The 15,278-nt window shown below is 35.0% G+C and overlaps 2 protein-coding genes and 1 pseudogene across 2 annotated transcripts; all 3 read right to left on the bottom strand.

The window, feature by feature from the left end:
* Positions 1 to 1,799: 1,799 nt before the first annotated feature.
* LOC105128177 (alpha-mannosidase 2-like) lies at positions 1,800 to 3,747 on the bottom strand (annotated as a pseudogene).
* A 2,447-nt stretch (positions 3,748 to 6,194) lies between these two features.
* LOC105123721 (allene oxide cyclase 3, chloroplastic-like) lies at positions 6,195 to 7,993 on the bottom strand. The gene is made up of 3 exons (XM_011023430.1): positions 7,659 to 7,993; positions 6,994 to 7,571; positions 6,195 to 6,901 (listed from the first exon to the last, which is right to left on the bottom strand). Exons 2-3 carry the CDS (start codon positions 7,244 to 7,246, stop codon positions 6,378 to 6,380), a joined length of 777 nt encoding a protein of 258 aa, XP_011021732.1. The 5' UTR covers positions 7,247 to 7,571; positions 7,659 to 7,993; the 3' UTR covers positions 6,195 to 6,377.
* A 1,572-nt stretch (positions 7,994 to 9,565) lies between these two features.
* LOC105123714 (methionine aminopeptidase 1B, chloroplastic-like) lies at positions 9,566 to 14,793 on the bottom strand. Its single transcript, XM_011023420.1, has 10 exons — positions 14,565 to 14,793; positions 14,391 to 14,472; positions 14,062 to 14,299; positions 12,740 to 12,901; positions 12,634 to 12,675; positions 12,486 to 12,557; positions 12,139 to 12,218; positions 11,011 to 11,108; positions 10,405 to 10,452; positions 9,566 to 9,877 (listed from the first exon to the last, which is right to left on the bottom strand). Exons 1-10 carry the CDS (start codon positions 14,701 to 14,703, stop codon positions 9,732 to 9,734), a joined length of 1,107 nt encoding a protein of 368 aa, XP_011021722.1. The 5' UTR covers positions 14,704 to 14,793; the 3' UTR covers positions 9,566 to 9,731.
* Between the last annotated feature and the right edge of the window lie 485 nt (positions 14,794 to 15,278).

The raw sequence follows: 15,278 nt of genomic DNA, 5'->3' as shown, positions 1-15,278 counted from the left end.
ACTCTTTCCTTGTTTTTGTGCCTTTCCTAATCATTAATTCCCCTACTCGCTATTCAAGCGCGTGATTCAATCCATAAATTATTTTAAATTAAAAAGTTAAAAAATAATAAAATTTAAAAAATCAATTTTATAAATTATTTTAAATAAAACATAATAACATGAAAAATATGTACCAAATTTAAAATATAAAAAATATAAAATTAAAAAAAATTAAAAAAATCTAATTTTATTAATTATTTCAAATAAAATAAATAATGATAAAAAATAAAAAAAAAATAATAGATAAAAAATAAAAAATAAATAACAATAAAAAAATAAAAAATAAAGTTGATATAAAAACCAAATTAAATCAAATTCTAATAGATAAAATTAAAAAAAATTAAATAAAATATATAGCAATAAAAAAATTGATGACTAAATTTAATATAATCAACAAATAACATGATATATTTTTTATTTTTTCATAACTTTTGAAAAGTGTATTCCTCCCAATTATCTCATTTATTTCATGAAAAGTGATTTTCTAAAAACTAATTTTTAATGTTTATTTATCATTAGAAAAGTTAGTCAGTGAAAAATATTCTCTAATTACAGAAAAAATGATGTATTATTAGAAAAATATTTTTCTTTTATTTTGAATGGAATACACTTTTTAGAAGTTATAAAAAAATAAAAAAATATTATGTTATTTATTGATCATATCAAATTTGATCCTTAATTTTTTAATTGATATTTATTTTGTTTTAGATTTGTTTTTCAATTTTATACCTTAGAATTTGATATGATTTAATTTTTATATCAACTTTAGTCCTCGTTATTTTGATTTTGATTTGTTTTTATTTTATCTTTTTTTTTGTAATTAAATTTTTTTACCAATCACATTCGGTTTCATTTTTTAATTGTCATTTATTTTATTTAAAATAATTTATAAAATTAATTTTTTTAATTTCATTCTCCTTCAACCTTTTCATATGTTAGATTTAGTTTTTATTTTTTTAATAAACTTGAAAAAAAAATTATTTTTTTATTTTTTTATTTATAACTAAATATTAAAGAGTATTTTTCAACTTATTTTGTATGATACTCCCACACATAAAAAAATAAGTCACATTTCACAAAAATTATTTTGCAACAAACAAACAAGGAAAAACACTTTTTTAAAAATTGAGTTAATTTTTTTTTTGAGTTGAAAGTGTTTTTAGTTAATAAACTTCACTAATAATAATAAAAAAAATCAAAAACTATTTTTTATAAATTATTTTCCATAAAACAAAGAAGTCCATCCTAGGACCCATTTCGCCATAATGGATAAAGAATGCTATTTTTTTAAAATAGACAGATAAAATATAAAAAATTTCATTCATATGAAACAAAACCGGAGATTAAACCAGAAGAAAAAAAAATAATAAGATCCAAAAACACATGAAATTAAATTTGAATTTATTAAAAAGAACAAGGAAAGGGAAGAGAATTTAAAGGGTGGACGACGGTGAAAGATTCACCAGGCTACCATGATTTTTTCTTTTAAGAAACAAGATACAGATGGCTAATTCATCACTGATGCTTTTTAGGAAAATCATGGAAATTATTTCTCTCCATAATTGACTAGCTCATCAATTTCGGATACAGATGGGTCCGTGTGCTGTTTATACATGTACTAGCTACGGGCCTTTTCTTTTAGCAAATGAAATTCCGTGCACCAATAGAAGTTCAATTTGATATTTTCTGGCTTATTGGTCGAGATGTTCTAGGTAGGACTCGGGATAGATTATTTTTGCCCTCACCTGAAATGTGAAATATCAAGGAAACAAAAGAGAAAAGAAGCGATCGGTGCTTCTTGCAATGGATGATTCAAGTGAGCTGGTGGAAAAAATGTTAAACTCGAAAGGAATGTGAAAGATCGCTTTCATTGGGCGATGATTATCCATCCCTCCTTGCCCAAGTCCATGTCCATCTCTTGACAAACGACAGTCAAGCCTGATCTCTAACCATCCATCCTTTTGAGTTATTTTCCGCAGCAGACCATGCTTGATATCAAAGTTGAGAGTTTTATGTTGATTTTGAATTTCATCCACGCCACCTTCAATTTTGGAGCAATCATATGGAGCAGGGCAAGAAGATACATTGGACGTCGAGACGTATTTAAGTCTTGCTGGTTTTGCCTTTTCACATCTCACAAAGCCATTAGCAACATAATATGTTTGCAACCCCACGGCAGGAACAGAAGCTTTCCCGAGGACACTATGCCTTCCAGTAAAAGTTTTGCTTTTATCGTGCTTCTATTCAGAGGACGCTTGACTTCGAACACAAGTCCAGTACTTTGAATCCAGAATAGTAACATCTGGCATGTTAACAACAAGCATCGCAATTTCTTCTCTACTTTGCTCCAAGGGATTAGAAAACTCAACATATTGTGAGGTTCCTTCGCGAGCATCGATTGCCTTAAACACTGGTTGGACATCATATTTAGACCTTACCTGTTCTGACTCAAACTGGGATGGGTTCTGGTCAGATTTATCATGGCGAATACCAAGAAGTACTTCAATAGCTTTGGACATGAAAATTTGCAAGCCCTGTAAACAATTATGCATTCGAGTCCCATAGTCCCAAACTACATGATCCTTGGCAGTGCCAGTTATCCCGTCATGATGTTGGAAAAGAACTAAATTCCCTATTGCAGTCGTCATATTGTAGGCATAGCCTGTGGCCAATTTTTCACATTGTTCTCTCTGGCAATAGGTACGCCGAAGCCATCATTATCTCGACTGCACGAAGTGTTTGCTCTGGTACCCGATCAACAGCCTTAAAGAAAGGCCTTGAGATGTAATAGCCACCCCAATAGTCCTGTTGCCTGTCAGCATAAGTAAAGAAGTCACCTGATAAAGATGGAAAACCCCAGTCTGATCAGAGCCAACCTCTACAGGAAGTGAATAATTTATCCTGTCAGCATTTCCACTAGGAGTTCGTAAGTACTCATCCAAAGTACCAAATTGTGCCTCTGCATTTAAACTGGGATTAGAGTTGATGCAATCAAATAACGTTCGGTAATTCTGAAACTGGGCCCTCTGCTTCATCAGTACTGATGTAACAGAAATCATCACCGAGAGGAACAAGGAGAGTATTAGTCCGGTACAGAGTTAATTTCTTCCTGTATCGATCCAGTAGCTTTAGTGCTCTCTCCTGAATATTTTCCGCTGGTTGATTTCCACTGGATGTTTACCCCATGGACACAATTCATAATTAATGCCATGCATTCCAGCAAAATCAGTTTCACAACAAATAGCAGGCTCGGTACACAAGTATGAGAAATATCACAGGAATAGAAGGGCATTGTGTATATAAAAATACCAGTACTTCCCTCAGCATGCTCATTTGGATCTTCAAAGTCATCCCCACCAGGATCTACAATGTCTACTTGATCTCCATACTCCTCACATTCATCATCACCACCATACTCATCTTGCATAGACTAAGCAGTCGATCGTACTGGAGGTTGTTGTAAGTGTAACAGCTGAAGCAGGGACACTGAGTAAAGGCGCAGAACTATTAACTGGTTGAGTTTGTGATTTTGAAGTAGAAGCCGGGGATATACCGGAAAATTGTCCAGTAAACAAGCGAGTAGTAGTCCCTGAAGAAGTCAGCACGCTAGTTGTAGCAGAAGGAAAACCCGAAAAAGAATACAATGCAGAGCCAGTAGAAACAGCAGCAACACCTGTCCCACCTGTAGCTCCTTAAGTCACACCAAATGCAGGCAGACTCAACCCCGAAGTTGTATTGCTAGTACTGGTAGAAGTAATTAACTGCAGTGGCACCACTAGCTGGAGTAGAAGCATGTGTATTAGTTAGCGTGGAAAACAACGGCGTTACAGTTTCGGAGAACAACGTCTCGAGGCCTAGTATGAATCGTCATCTCCTGGCTCCGAAGATCGACCGCTCTGAAGAAGAAGAAGGGTGGTTCTTGTTGCCTCTTGCCAAAATCTGTTACAAACCTATATAAGCTATTCGTTCTCTAACAGACTCCTGAGTTTAAGGAATTAAAGGAATAGCAACACTTGTACTTCTTTTTAATGCGGGATTGAAAGAAACTGAAATAATTCAACCTCCTAATTCCAGAGCGCTTGTGACAGACAGCAAATTATTTTACGTGTAAAAGAGCAAGTGCATCTCATCGTCCTGCAATCCCTTCAGTAAATAAATGGTTCGCTTGCCAGCCCGACGATGTGGTTGAGGAAAGTAACCGAGATTTTATAGTGGTGTGCTGAAAGAACTTTTCAAAAGTTCTCCAGCTTTCCAGGTTCCCTTCTCAACTGATTCGCGTGCAATCTAAATCAAGAAATTACAGTGACATCCCTTCGTGCTTTGTTTCAAGTTATTGCACAACACTAGTTGCTCGTCAAGAGCCTCAAATCTTTGACGATCCTTGGATCACAAGATTTTGTAGCCCAGCTCTTGAAGCCTGGATGGATGTGTTGGGCCAATTGGTAACGAATAGCCCATAATTCTTTCCTATCGCGAGGATGTTTTAAGGCCCAGTTATTGCTTGACCTTGACGGTTGACATAATGTATTTTAGCAATGCTCTCAAGATAATATATATATATAAAATGTTGATAACTATAAATAAATCTAAATTGAGTGCCAAGACGAAGTAGCCCAAAATTAGAACTAAATTTTAGTTTATCTGTTTATTTGGCGAAATGCTGTGATTTCCAAGCAGTGTTTGGTGACACTTTTCAAAGGACATGTTAAGAGCGTTCTTACAATTCTGAGTTTTATTTTATCTTTATCTTTTCATGAGAGATACTGAAAGAAAAAAAAATGCAAGGCTAGTGAAAAATGAAAACAAACATGAAATTAGGTTTTAATTTGAGCTCAATTGTTGAAAATATAAAATCAAGGATCAAATTGAAAATCTTTAAAAATCAAATTATTACAGTCAATAGTGAAATGTGAGAAAGCTAACAATAATAATGTCTGAGGTAAAAGAGCCACACACTTTCTTGCATATGTTGTCTTTTGCTTCTTAAAAAACAGGCTTTAACTGGAGACTTTACTTGTCGTTCACTCTTTTCTTTCCCACCGCTATGATTCCTTAGATACATGTTAGCTCATCATATATAGCATTAGCACTTTTCTTTTTAACCTCAAATCAAGCAGATTTTATGATTTAAAAAGAATTAATTTATTATATAACCTTCACCTTTTTCATCATATTGACCTTTATTAACTGCTTATAGCGTAACGCGGACAACATAACTAGTATTTATGGTCTTGAATTAATGTTATTGGATTGTATTTTTTATTTGGACGGCTAGAAATGCAACTTTTTTAAAAAAAAAATGAGAATAGAGTGTTGCTAAAGTTTTTTTTAAAGTAAAATAACCACAAGATGTTGGATAAGCCTTCACAAATTATTTTATATTCTCTAAATTTTTAAGTTGTGAAATTTAATAATCATTTAATGCTTAGTTTTTAATTTAATCAGGGGACAAAGGGAGGGTGATATGATCTTTTAGTCGTTAAGACCATTAAAACATATCAAGCAACTTTCCTAACTAGTATGTATGTGTTTATATACAATTCAATATAACATGTACATGTTTTAGTATTGACATGACACGCAATGAATATGCATAAATTTTATAATTTTATTACTAAATACCCAGTACTTTTATATATATATATATATATATATATATTAGTATTTTATTTTACGTCGAATACCTGAAATATAATAAATTAAATCATGAATATCTAATTTTATTATTTAACGAATAGAGTATTAATATAATATAAATATAACTAGTTGATACATATTGTCATCCATACTTGCCACTTTTAAATTTTTTATCCTTGTTTGCTATAATAATTTCCTAGAGAAGTTAATTTGGTCTTTGAAATGCCATTTTTTACAAAGAAGTCCTAAATTGGAATTGTTTTGATCCTCATACTTCTTGAGAAAAACAGTAGCTGCCTTGAAACAATCTTGCAACCAAATCCAAGGTTTTTTTAATAAATTAACATGTTCCGGTAACGAAAGGGAGTTCTTTCTCAGAAGCTATATATATTTATATATATTGAGCATAATTTAATTAATATTTATCGGATAGATAATCGCTTTGTATCTGGCACACCGCAATCTCTATCGCTGGCGAGGCCACCCCTCTGAATTTGTTTAATATTAATACATTAAAATAATATAAAAAAGATACTAATTTAAAATAACGACAACATTACAGAAACAAACAATCCCAACAACACCCCCCCTCCCCACCCCCCCGAGTACATCGTTGAGAATTAATTTCTCCGGCGAGGAACAAACATTGACTGGAAAGAAAATGGCAAAAAGAAATTAAGCTACAAAATAAACAAAATGGATCAATTAGTGAAGTTCTGGATAATCCCAAGAGGTTCCGTGGCCTTGGCAGCAGGAGCCGGTTCCACACTCGGCGATGGGGTCACTGGCTGTCCCAGAAGTTCAGCTGGCAAATCAGGAATTCCCTTCAAATAGAAAGTGTAAAACAACTTGAAAGGAAACACAAGTTGCTGCAACTTGACCTGTCCATACACACCCTCAAAGATCCCAGACCCACCAGTCACAGCTAGGTAGGTATCCTCATAGGTCAGGTATGCTCCTTGTACTGATATATGACCATAATCACCAAAGTAGAAGCTGTATATTGCCTCATATCTGTCACCTTTCTTTTCTGGCACGTTTTGGATCAGTACACAGAGACCAGAAGTTATACCTAGCCGTTTCTGTAAGTCTCCAGAGTAAAGCTTGTTGGAGAAAGGCACAAGGTCACCGAGAGAGTTTTGGGGCTTTTGACTCAGTTTTAAAAAGGCTGGGCTGCCTCTGTCTCGCTCGTTGATTTCATACACATGCAGCTCTTGAACTTTAGCTGAAAAAGAGAAAATCACTTCATCAATCAAGTAATATAAACAAGATCATTGTTTTTAAAGCGAATTATGTTGTCGAAGTAGTTTGACTTACCTGGTTTTGGAGATACTGGAGAGGGCCTAGGCTTCTTGTTGAAGAAGAAAGCTCTGGTGGTGAAGTCCCTGGAGCTTCTTTTTGTTGAGAAACGATCTTGATCACGAGTTTCTTTGGAGAGTTTGAGGTGTTGAATTGCAAAGGCTTGTGAGTGAGCGAAACCCAATTGTTGTTGGGATTGGAAGCGAGATTGGGATCCTGGGTTAGAGAGTTTGAGAGAAGAGATTGGCTTGAGAGAGCTAGTAGAGGCCATTGATGATGCCGGTGATGATAGAAAGATGGAAAGAGGAGAGAGTGCCAAGAATGAAGACTGGCAGCACAAACTAAGTAGAAATGGTACATAGAGAGAGAAGATTTTTCAAATATTTCATGTCGAACACGTGGGGATTTTATTTTTAATTTTTTTTTTCGTGGAAAGTGGAGAAGTGGAGCTGGGCCGCATGTGGAAAGATCGAAATCATTTAATTAAATTTCGTGGAGGGTGCCTCTCATTTGGCCTATAGTAGCAATAAACTTGCAGGCAGCTCATTTCCATGAACATGGTCGGTTGGTAGCTTGGATGGAGCTTCCTCTTCCGTCTACAAGAACAAGACACTCGCTTAGTAATTCCATTAATGGCCTCAAAAAAATTAAAAACATTAAGCAATTTCAGAGCTTATAAATACCATTCCAGACGAGGTCTCTAATGCCATCTTTAGCGCTTCATTTCCTCAAGAGAATATGCCAATGGGATCCTTCGTTACAAAACACCCACATGCAAATTGGTGCATGTCCAACCCATTAGTGCACAAGAAGAGCTAGGGTTAACTCGTTAACCACTCACCCACCCAGTTTCAGGCATCACGTATTCCACACGAGGCAGGTAGGTGTTTCCAGGAAGCTACGGGTCACCTCAATCGGACGGAGTAAAAAACGTGAAAGAAGTCTCTATTCCATGTCCTAGCCAATTAAATAAAATAAATTCCACTCCCCTGTCCAGAAGAAAACAACTATCGTGCTTGTCTCTAGTAGAGACTCGAGCGCCGCCGTCTCAGAGACTAATTAAGGTTCGAGAGAAATCAACATAGATAATAGAGATGAGAAGTTTGGTTTAGTTTTTATTTAAAAAATAAATTAAAATAAAATTTTAAAAAAACTGAAAAATTTAAATTGAAACTGGCAAACTGAACAGTTTTGATTCAATTTGATTTAATTTTTTAATATAAAAATCAGAAAACCTGTTTTTTTCCTTCAAGCTTAACTGTAAGTTATTATTCAAGCAAGAGTTTATCAACGAAAATAAACAAAAACATCTCAGAGTACTATATTAATTTTCAATATAATCAAATTATGAATATAAAATATTTAAAAAAAACCAACAATAAAAAAAGTTACAATCACATCCAAAAACAGGGAAATTTAGGCTATAGTTAGATCTAGCAAAACACATTAATATGCAGAAACTTGTAGTTGCTCTAGCCATGAGCACTCATCCCCTCTTTATAATAAGTATTCAGTGTCTAAAGAGAAAGCCTGAATTAGAAAGTAAAAAAGCCTATGGAATCGAAGAAATCTTGCAGGTAGGACTCTGATCTTGTCTCCTTATCATTGTCTTTCTTATAAGCAGCAAAGAACCTATCATTGGCCATACCTTTAGTTACAATTACAGATCTATGCGTGAAGATGAAGGTGAAAGTATGAAATGTGAATAGGAGCGGCTTAGGAGCAAGGAGAAGGACGGCTGGAGTCCAGTGGATGCTAAGATTCAGAATAAGCGTTTTTTTTTGTGTTTATAGCGCCCCCAATTAAACCGGTTAGGTTTGGTTAGGTTTTTACCGGTTTTAGATTTCTAAAACCAGAACCGAACCAAAAGTTTTTTCAAAATTTTTAATCAATTTAAACCGTTTTTTTAACACTTCAGTTTTTTTAGCTATTTTTTTCTGATTTTCTCGGTTTAATCAGTTTTTCTATTTTTTTTTTTGCTCTCTCTAATAAATAGATAGCACAAGCCTCAACAACAGTATCAGATACCTGGACCTCCAATCATAGCTGGCCCAGAACCAATTAAAATAAAAACACACACAACAAAAAAAAAAAAAAAAACATGCTTGTCTTGTGACACTTGTCATCGAAAAAATCGTCCTTGCTTTTTAATTTTACGGTTCGACACTGAGGGCAAATCCTACATTCAGACAGTTTCAAGAATACATCCCCACCTATTCCTTGCTAGGATAATGACATTGGCTGGTCATCATTGAATTCAATAGATTCGAATCTAACCAGCAAGCCCCATGATCAGATCAAATGGAGGGACGGCATGCAATGAATGAAGTGAACTAAAGACGAGATCATATACCCTACTATAGTTTGAACTACAAAGAAAAAGTACACAAACGTAAAATCAGAATTACCTAAATCAATGATATAATTGCCAAAAGATGAAGAAGAAGAGGTCATTCAAGAATAGGATAAGCATGTCTTAGGTATAGCAGAACTTGTCCAGCAGCCATTAATGGAAGTCTGGTTTCTTCTATCTACTTTCCTAATCCATAAACTATAACCTGACTAGCACTGTTTGCCTAGTCCTTAGGAATTGAACGTCGCAAATCAAGATTTGCTTCTTTACCAATCTAGAATGATTAAATTTCACGCATTAGAGACACTCACATGTATAAAAGCAGAATTGGATCCTACAGTATCTACTTCAAAAAATGTGAGGGAATGATATTTGGGCCAAAAATATAATAAATTACAATGATTTAACACTTTGTCAAAATTTCCGCACCAGTTCTAGTAATTAAAATGGTATGCTCAAATTGTGCTGCAGGGCTACCATCAGCTGTCAAAGTTGTCCAGTTGTCAGGCCACGTTATGCACTCAGTGCTTCCTATTGTAAGTATTGGTTCTGTAGAAAAAGGTTTAAAATGAGAGGCATAAAGCTGGTATGAAACAAATAACAGTTGTTCAGCATTATACTTGTTTTTTTCCCCCTTCAATGAAAAGAAATGTATCTGATTAGCATGGACATAAGGAATTTCTCTAATTATAGAACAGCGCAAGGTTTAATTAAAATGTCCTGACAATTCCATTTTGTTCACAAAATCCAGGAAGATGCCAAAAATACTCTAATTTCAGCTAGAAAACACTGATAAGGGTAGGATCGTGAAATGTGTACTGCTATATGATAATTGAGCGGTAGCTAGATTAGTAATGTCACTCTGAGTCCTCGATGCAAACACAGCATGGTGCAGCGCAAGGAAATTGTGTACGACAAGTAAAAAGCATATTTGAAATGCACTGCAGAATGTGTAGCAGATCAAACTAAAGGAAACAAGAAATAATAATGGATATGTGAAAAACTAAAGCAAGGATTACAGATTACAGTTGTCAAATAAAGGCAAACAACTCTGGAAATTTAGAAAATGAACTCACCAATGGTAAAAGTTTCACCTTCAACCATGATGCCAGGCCTGTCATTGCCTGACAGACAATCAGACAGAATTAGCGAATTTTTTAGGATGAATGTTCAATAGCATGTGAAAAAAGATTTTTAAGGAAACTACACAAGGAAGCTTTGTAGACAGAAAAATTCAGTCCATCTTTGACTTGAACAAAGATGATTCATTTGAAGGCATTCCATTTGTTTATCCTTGAATAATAACAGGTCCATAAAAATATTTCCACTTTTTTAAACATTGGAAAATTAAAATGGATTATCAGTAGGGAAAATGAAACAAAAAAGGGATAGGCCTAAATAGTTCAGATCAAGGCTTAGCTGAATTTATTTGAGTTTGTAGTTCGATATTCAACTGGCAAAAGAATTGACAGAAATTAGTCCAGTAGTGCTCATAAACCAAGGATGATATACTGCTACTATGCCCATGAGCCACAAGGCCTCTTGAGTTATTAGTGCAAAGCACAGCGCAGAAGAAACAGGCTGGACCATATACAAAATGTTCCGACCTCACCTCCTCAAAACTTTAAAAAAATGGACAAAAAAAGCAGAACAGTAAAATATTTTTGTCAAGAGACACTTACGATTATGTAGTATTAATGGTTCAGAATGAAATACAGTCCCTACACCATGTCCAACAAAACGCTCCACCACACCATAACCATATTTTTCAGCATGCTCACTGAGACAATCATCAAAGTGTAATGTTATAAAAAGTTTAAGTCACATCAAATAACAAATACACAAGAACGAAGTTTTTATCCTCACCACCTACGGACAAATCTGTCAAGTTCAGGTGATATTTTAGCAAATACAATCATGAAAAATCCGTTACTATACAATTAACTATAGATAAAAATATAATTGATAAATGAAATGATCAGCCAGTAACTTCACAAGTTCTGTGTTTTTCATAAATTTTCCATAAAACTTTCCATAAATAAACCAATTACCATTGATCAGTCCACAACCAACCACAACACTTAGTAACAAATCATCCGATCTGGAGAAAGTAGGTTTAGGTAATCCAATTGCTTAACTCCTAATCATATAAATTATCTAGGAAATGATAAACAAAAGTGATGAGTAATTACTATGAAAAGCTATCATCAAATGAATTGTAGCTCCATTGTGAATGGTTTGTCTCTAATCCAGTTCTCTCTCCCTTTTATGTTTCAACTGGTTTTCCAAATTATACCTACAGTTATATCAGCTGCTTGAGAGATCTACTCTGTCCAGTGGAATTTTTTTCAAAAATGATCCTCAAGTCTAGTTTGCTTTAAGGTAACAGAAACTTAGTTCTGTTCTTTTTAAGCAAAAGAACTAGGTTCAACCTTGTCAAAAGAATTAACTGAAGTCAACCCTTCAAAAGAGGTTGCATTTTGTTGGTGATTAGTTATACATATACAAGAATATGACAGCATTGAATTCCACTCATGTACTAGTAATTTTACTAGATAGATAAACATCAGAAATTTTCTGGGAAATAGGAAATGAAATAATATTGAAAAATTAAAAGTAATGAAAATAATGCACAATAAATAACTAATACAGGTTTAAAAAACGCTAATGACCTGCAAACTATTGCTATTTTATGTGAGTACCAAACTGTGAGAATGAATATCACACCATGATTCTAATATAGTAAGCCAGCACAGTAAAAATTGTTCTCTTCCCATTCCAATTTAAAAAAGGTAAAACAGCCACAATACCTAATTCTCTTTCCGATTTTCTTGAAACTAGCACCATCTTTACATAGAGCTATCCCTCTTTCCAAACACTCCTCAGTCACCTGCAGCAAGAGGTATAGATGAGGTCAATGCCTGAATAACATTTCTGGTGAATGCAAAACAGAAAAAAAGGACTCAAATATCTATTATATCATCAATATAGAGGGATATGCAGGTTTCTTGGACAAAAATTGGCAAAGCAGGAATCAGTGGCCGAAGTACAACTTCATCAATTAATTAAAGATTGTCAAATAGTCATTGCTCCAATCTGAAAAGCTATCAACAAAGAGAAATAGCTATTATTATTACTTGTACAAAATATAACTCACCTTGACGAGACGCTTAAGAGCATCATTGACATTCCCACACAGAAATGTTTTTGAAGTGTCTCCATGATAGCCCTAGCAGGCAAAGGGAAACATATCATGTATAAGGAACCACCCAAGTTAATGATAAAATGGTGAATCATGAACTTACATTTAAGTAGACCGTCACATCAATATTTATTATGTCACCATCCTGCACAGAGACAAATGTTTAGAAATGATCCACATGCATGTTAAACAAGCAGCAACAAACAGACCTGCAGCTGACGGGAGTCAGGTATTCCATGACACATGCACTCGTTAACTGATGTACACACACTCTTTGGGAATCCTCCATAACCAAGAGGTGAAGGATAAGCACCAGCAGCAATGATCATCTGGTGCACTGCTTTGTCAATCTCATTTGTTGTCACTGATGGCTGATTGAGATAAAGAGACAAGTAAAGGCCGTATCAAAAGCATATAATCTTACAAATCTCTGGTATCAAATGCCACTAAGTATAAACATACCCAAAGGGTAACACACACACACACACACACACACACACACACACACACACACACACACACACACACACACACACACACACACACACACACACACACACACACACACACACACACTAACACACACACACACACACACACACACACACACAGAGATAAATAGAAAAAAACAACAGAAACATCCTCCTCCAAAATCATAAAAAAAAAGGAACCAATTTCTTAAAGAAATGTCAGGGGAAAATGAGAGCTTTTATCTCCTTTTTCCAGTTCTATTCTACCTTAAGAGCATAATTTCAATGCACGAAAGTTGAAGAGAATTTCTGTTCACAGGAACATGAAAACCTCAAAGGTGTTCAAGGGACAGCAAGTTGAAAGGTCAAAATACCGGCCCGCCCTTAATAAGATAACCACACAATATTATCATAGGATTAATATTCTACCTCTTAAAAGCCTTAATGGGTAAGTTTCCTACTAGAAGCTCAAATTTGGAAAGTGGCAGATTGCATAAGTGTTAGCATTCCTAAGCAGGCATAAAAGTCATTTGCAATGAATTCTGATCAAAGCATGCTCATGCATAACACCTAGATAACAAGTCAATTAACAACTGACCACGACGTCAAGCGAAGGCTTTGACTGTTAAAGAAATTTGTTATCATTAATTGACGGATAAACATTTGTTTTCCAGAAAATTATTTAACCAACATGACAAGCATATGAAAACCAGAATAACCCTGCAGTTGACACAAACACTTCAGAAAGGCTAAAAGATTGGAATTTGAAATCAGGAAAATTAACTAAAATTCTAAAAAGTAAGAAATGGGACATTTTGCTTTGCTAAAAATTCCAGCTATGCCTCGATAAAAGTGTTCACTAGCATATACAATGGCTTCTATCCCGGAAGAAATTTGTTTAACATTTGCTTGACTAACTATCAAAACATAGACTTAAACATTACTAGATAAAGGACCAAAACATTAACATAAAATACCAAATCATTCAAAGTCAACAAGAACAAAAAAGTATAGGCATCTAAACAGAACAAAACATAAAACATAAGGGAGCTCCTACTTACTCTAACCAATTTGCCGGCATTAACCAAAACGCGAGCAGCAAGCTCGCAGGCTGCCCTCATTTTAACAATCCCTTCAGAGTCATGAATCTGATGCTCACTAGAGATATCTGGCAACTCATTTGAACCTAAATATGGAGGCTTTGGAATACCATCGGGCACTGGCAACCTTGGCGATACTCTCCCCCGCCTCAATGGTGGCCTTTTTCTAAACTTAACCGTCTTTTGAAGCTCTCGTTCTCTACAAAAATTAAAGAACACGCAGCCAAACCAATCAAGAAAGTAAGCAGGTAACCATAACACAATCATCACTTCAATTTCAAGAGGCGTACCTCCTGATTCTCATGGCCTCTTCTAGAGGTGAAACTCTCTTTGACAATACGACGAGTCGTTTACGATACTGTGCATTTTTTCCTGGATTTAGTAATTTGAAAGCTTTCAGGAGGAGGACTACATTTTTGTGGAGTGATTTTAGTAAAAAAGAGTCAAAAGTTTGAGAATTTTACCAGTTGGAGGAGAAAAGGAAACTGGGGTCACGCTGAAAAGAGCTGACTTTGACCATGATGATGATGATGAGGAGGAGGAGGAGGAGGAGGAAAGTTGCAGAGGAGGAGGGGGGGAAGACACTGAACCAGCGAAACCCATTTTTCTCTCCAGCAGACAACGAGAGTGGAAAGAAAGAAACGAGGATAAACCAGAAAGAGAGAGAGAGGAGGGCCGGTTTATGGATTAATGGGTCCGATGGTTCGGCATCTGACCCATTTTAATATGGTCTGGGCCAGTTGTGGGCCTTTGTTATAAGGCCAATATTGTGATATTTGGTCTCCTTGACCTTCAAAACGTGCGATGGCGAATGCATTGAAATTTCACTTGGGAGCACTTGACACATCCGTTTTCTTCTTTTATTTTGTTGGTACAATTTCATGCTGTTCACTTTACTAACAACACTAGTCAGGCCAACAAAAGTGGAAGTATGCTTCTTCTTTTTTATTTGTGTTTGGCATGAAATACGAGAAATTTCTTGAACGAGTTTCTATGCTACCGAGAATAGAAAAGCAAGTCAAGAAAACGAGCTTGTCCTATAATGTTCGTAGGAAGCTTTTAACAGCATAGCATCAAATTACCGAGAATGTTCTTTGGATTTTAAGTTTTATGATGAAGTCCTGGGAGGGTTCCAAGAACACAACGATATCACAATCAAATATTTATCGTAGAAATCA

The sequence above is a fragment of the Populus euphratica genome, unplaced genomic scaffold (assembly GCF_000495115.2).
Source record: "Populus euphratica unplaced genomic scaffold, PopEup_1.0 scaffold1.1, whole genome shotgun sequence".
NCBI classification, from domain to species: domain Eukaryota; kingdom Viridiplantae; phylum Streptophyta; class Magnoliopsida; order Malpighiales; family Salicaceae; genus Populus; species Populus euphratica.
The sequence above is the reverse complement of the archived record's forward strand: the minus strand, read 5'-3'. Positions and strand labels throughout refer to the sequence as shown.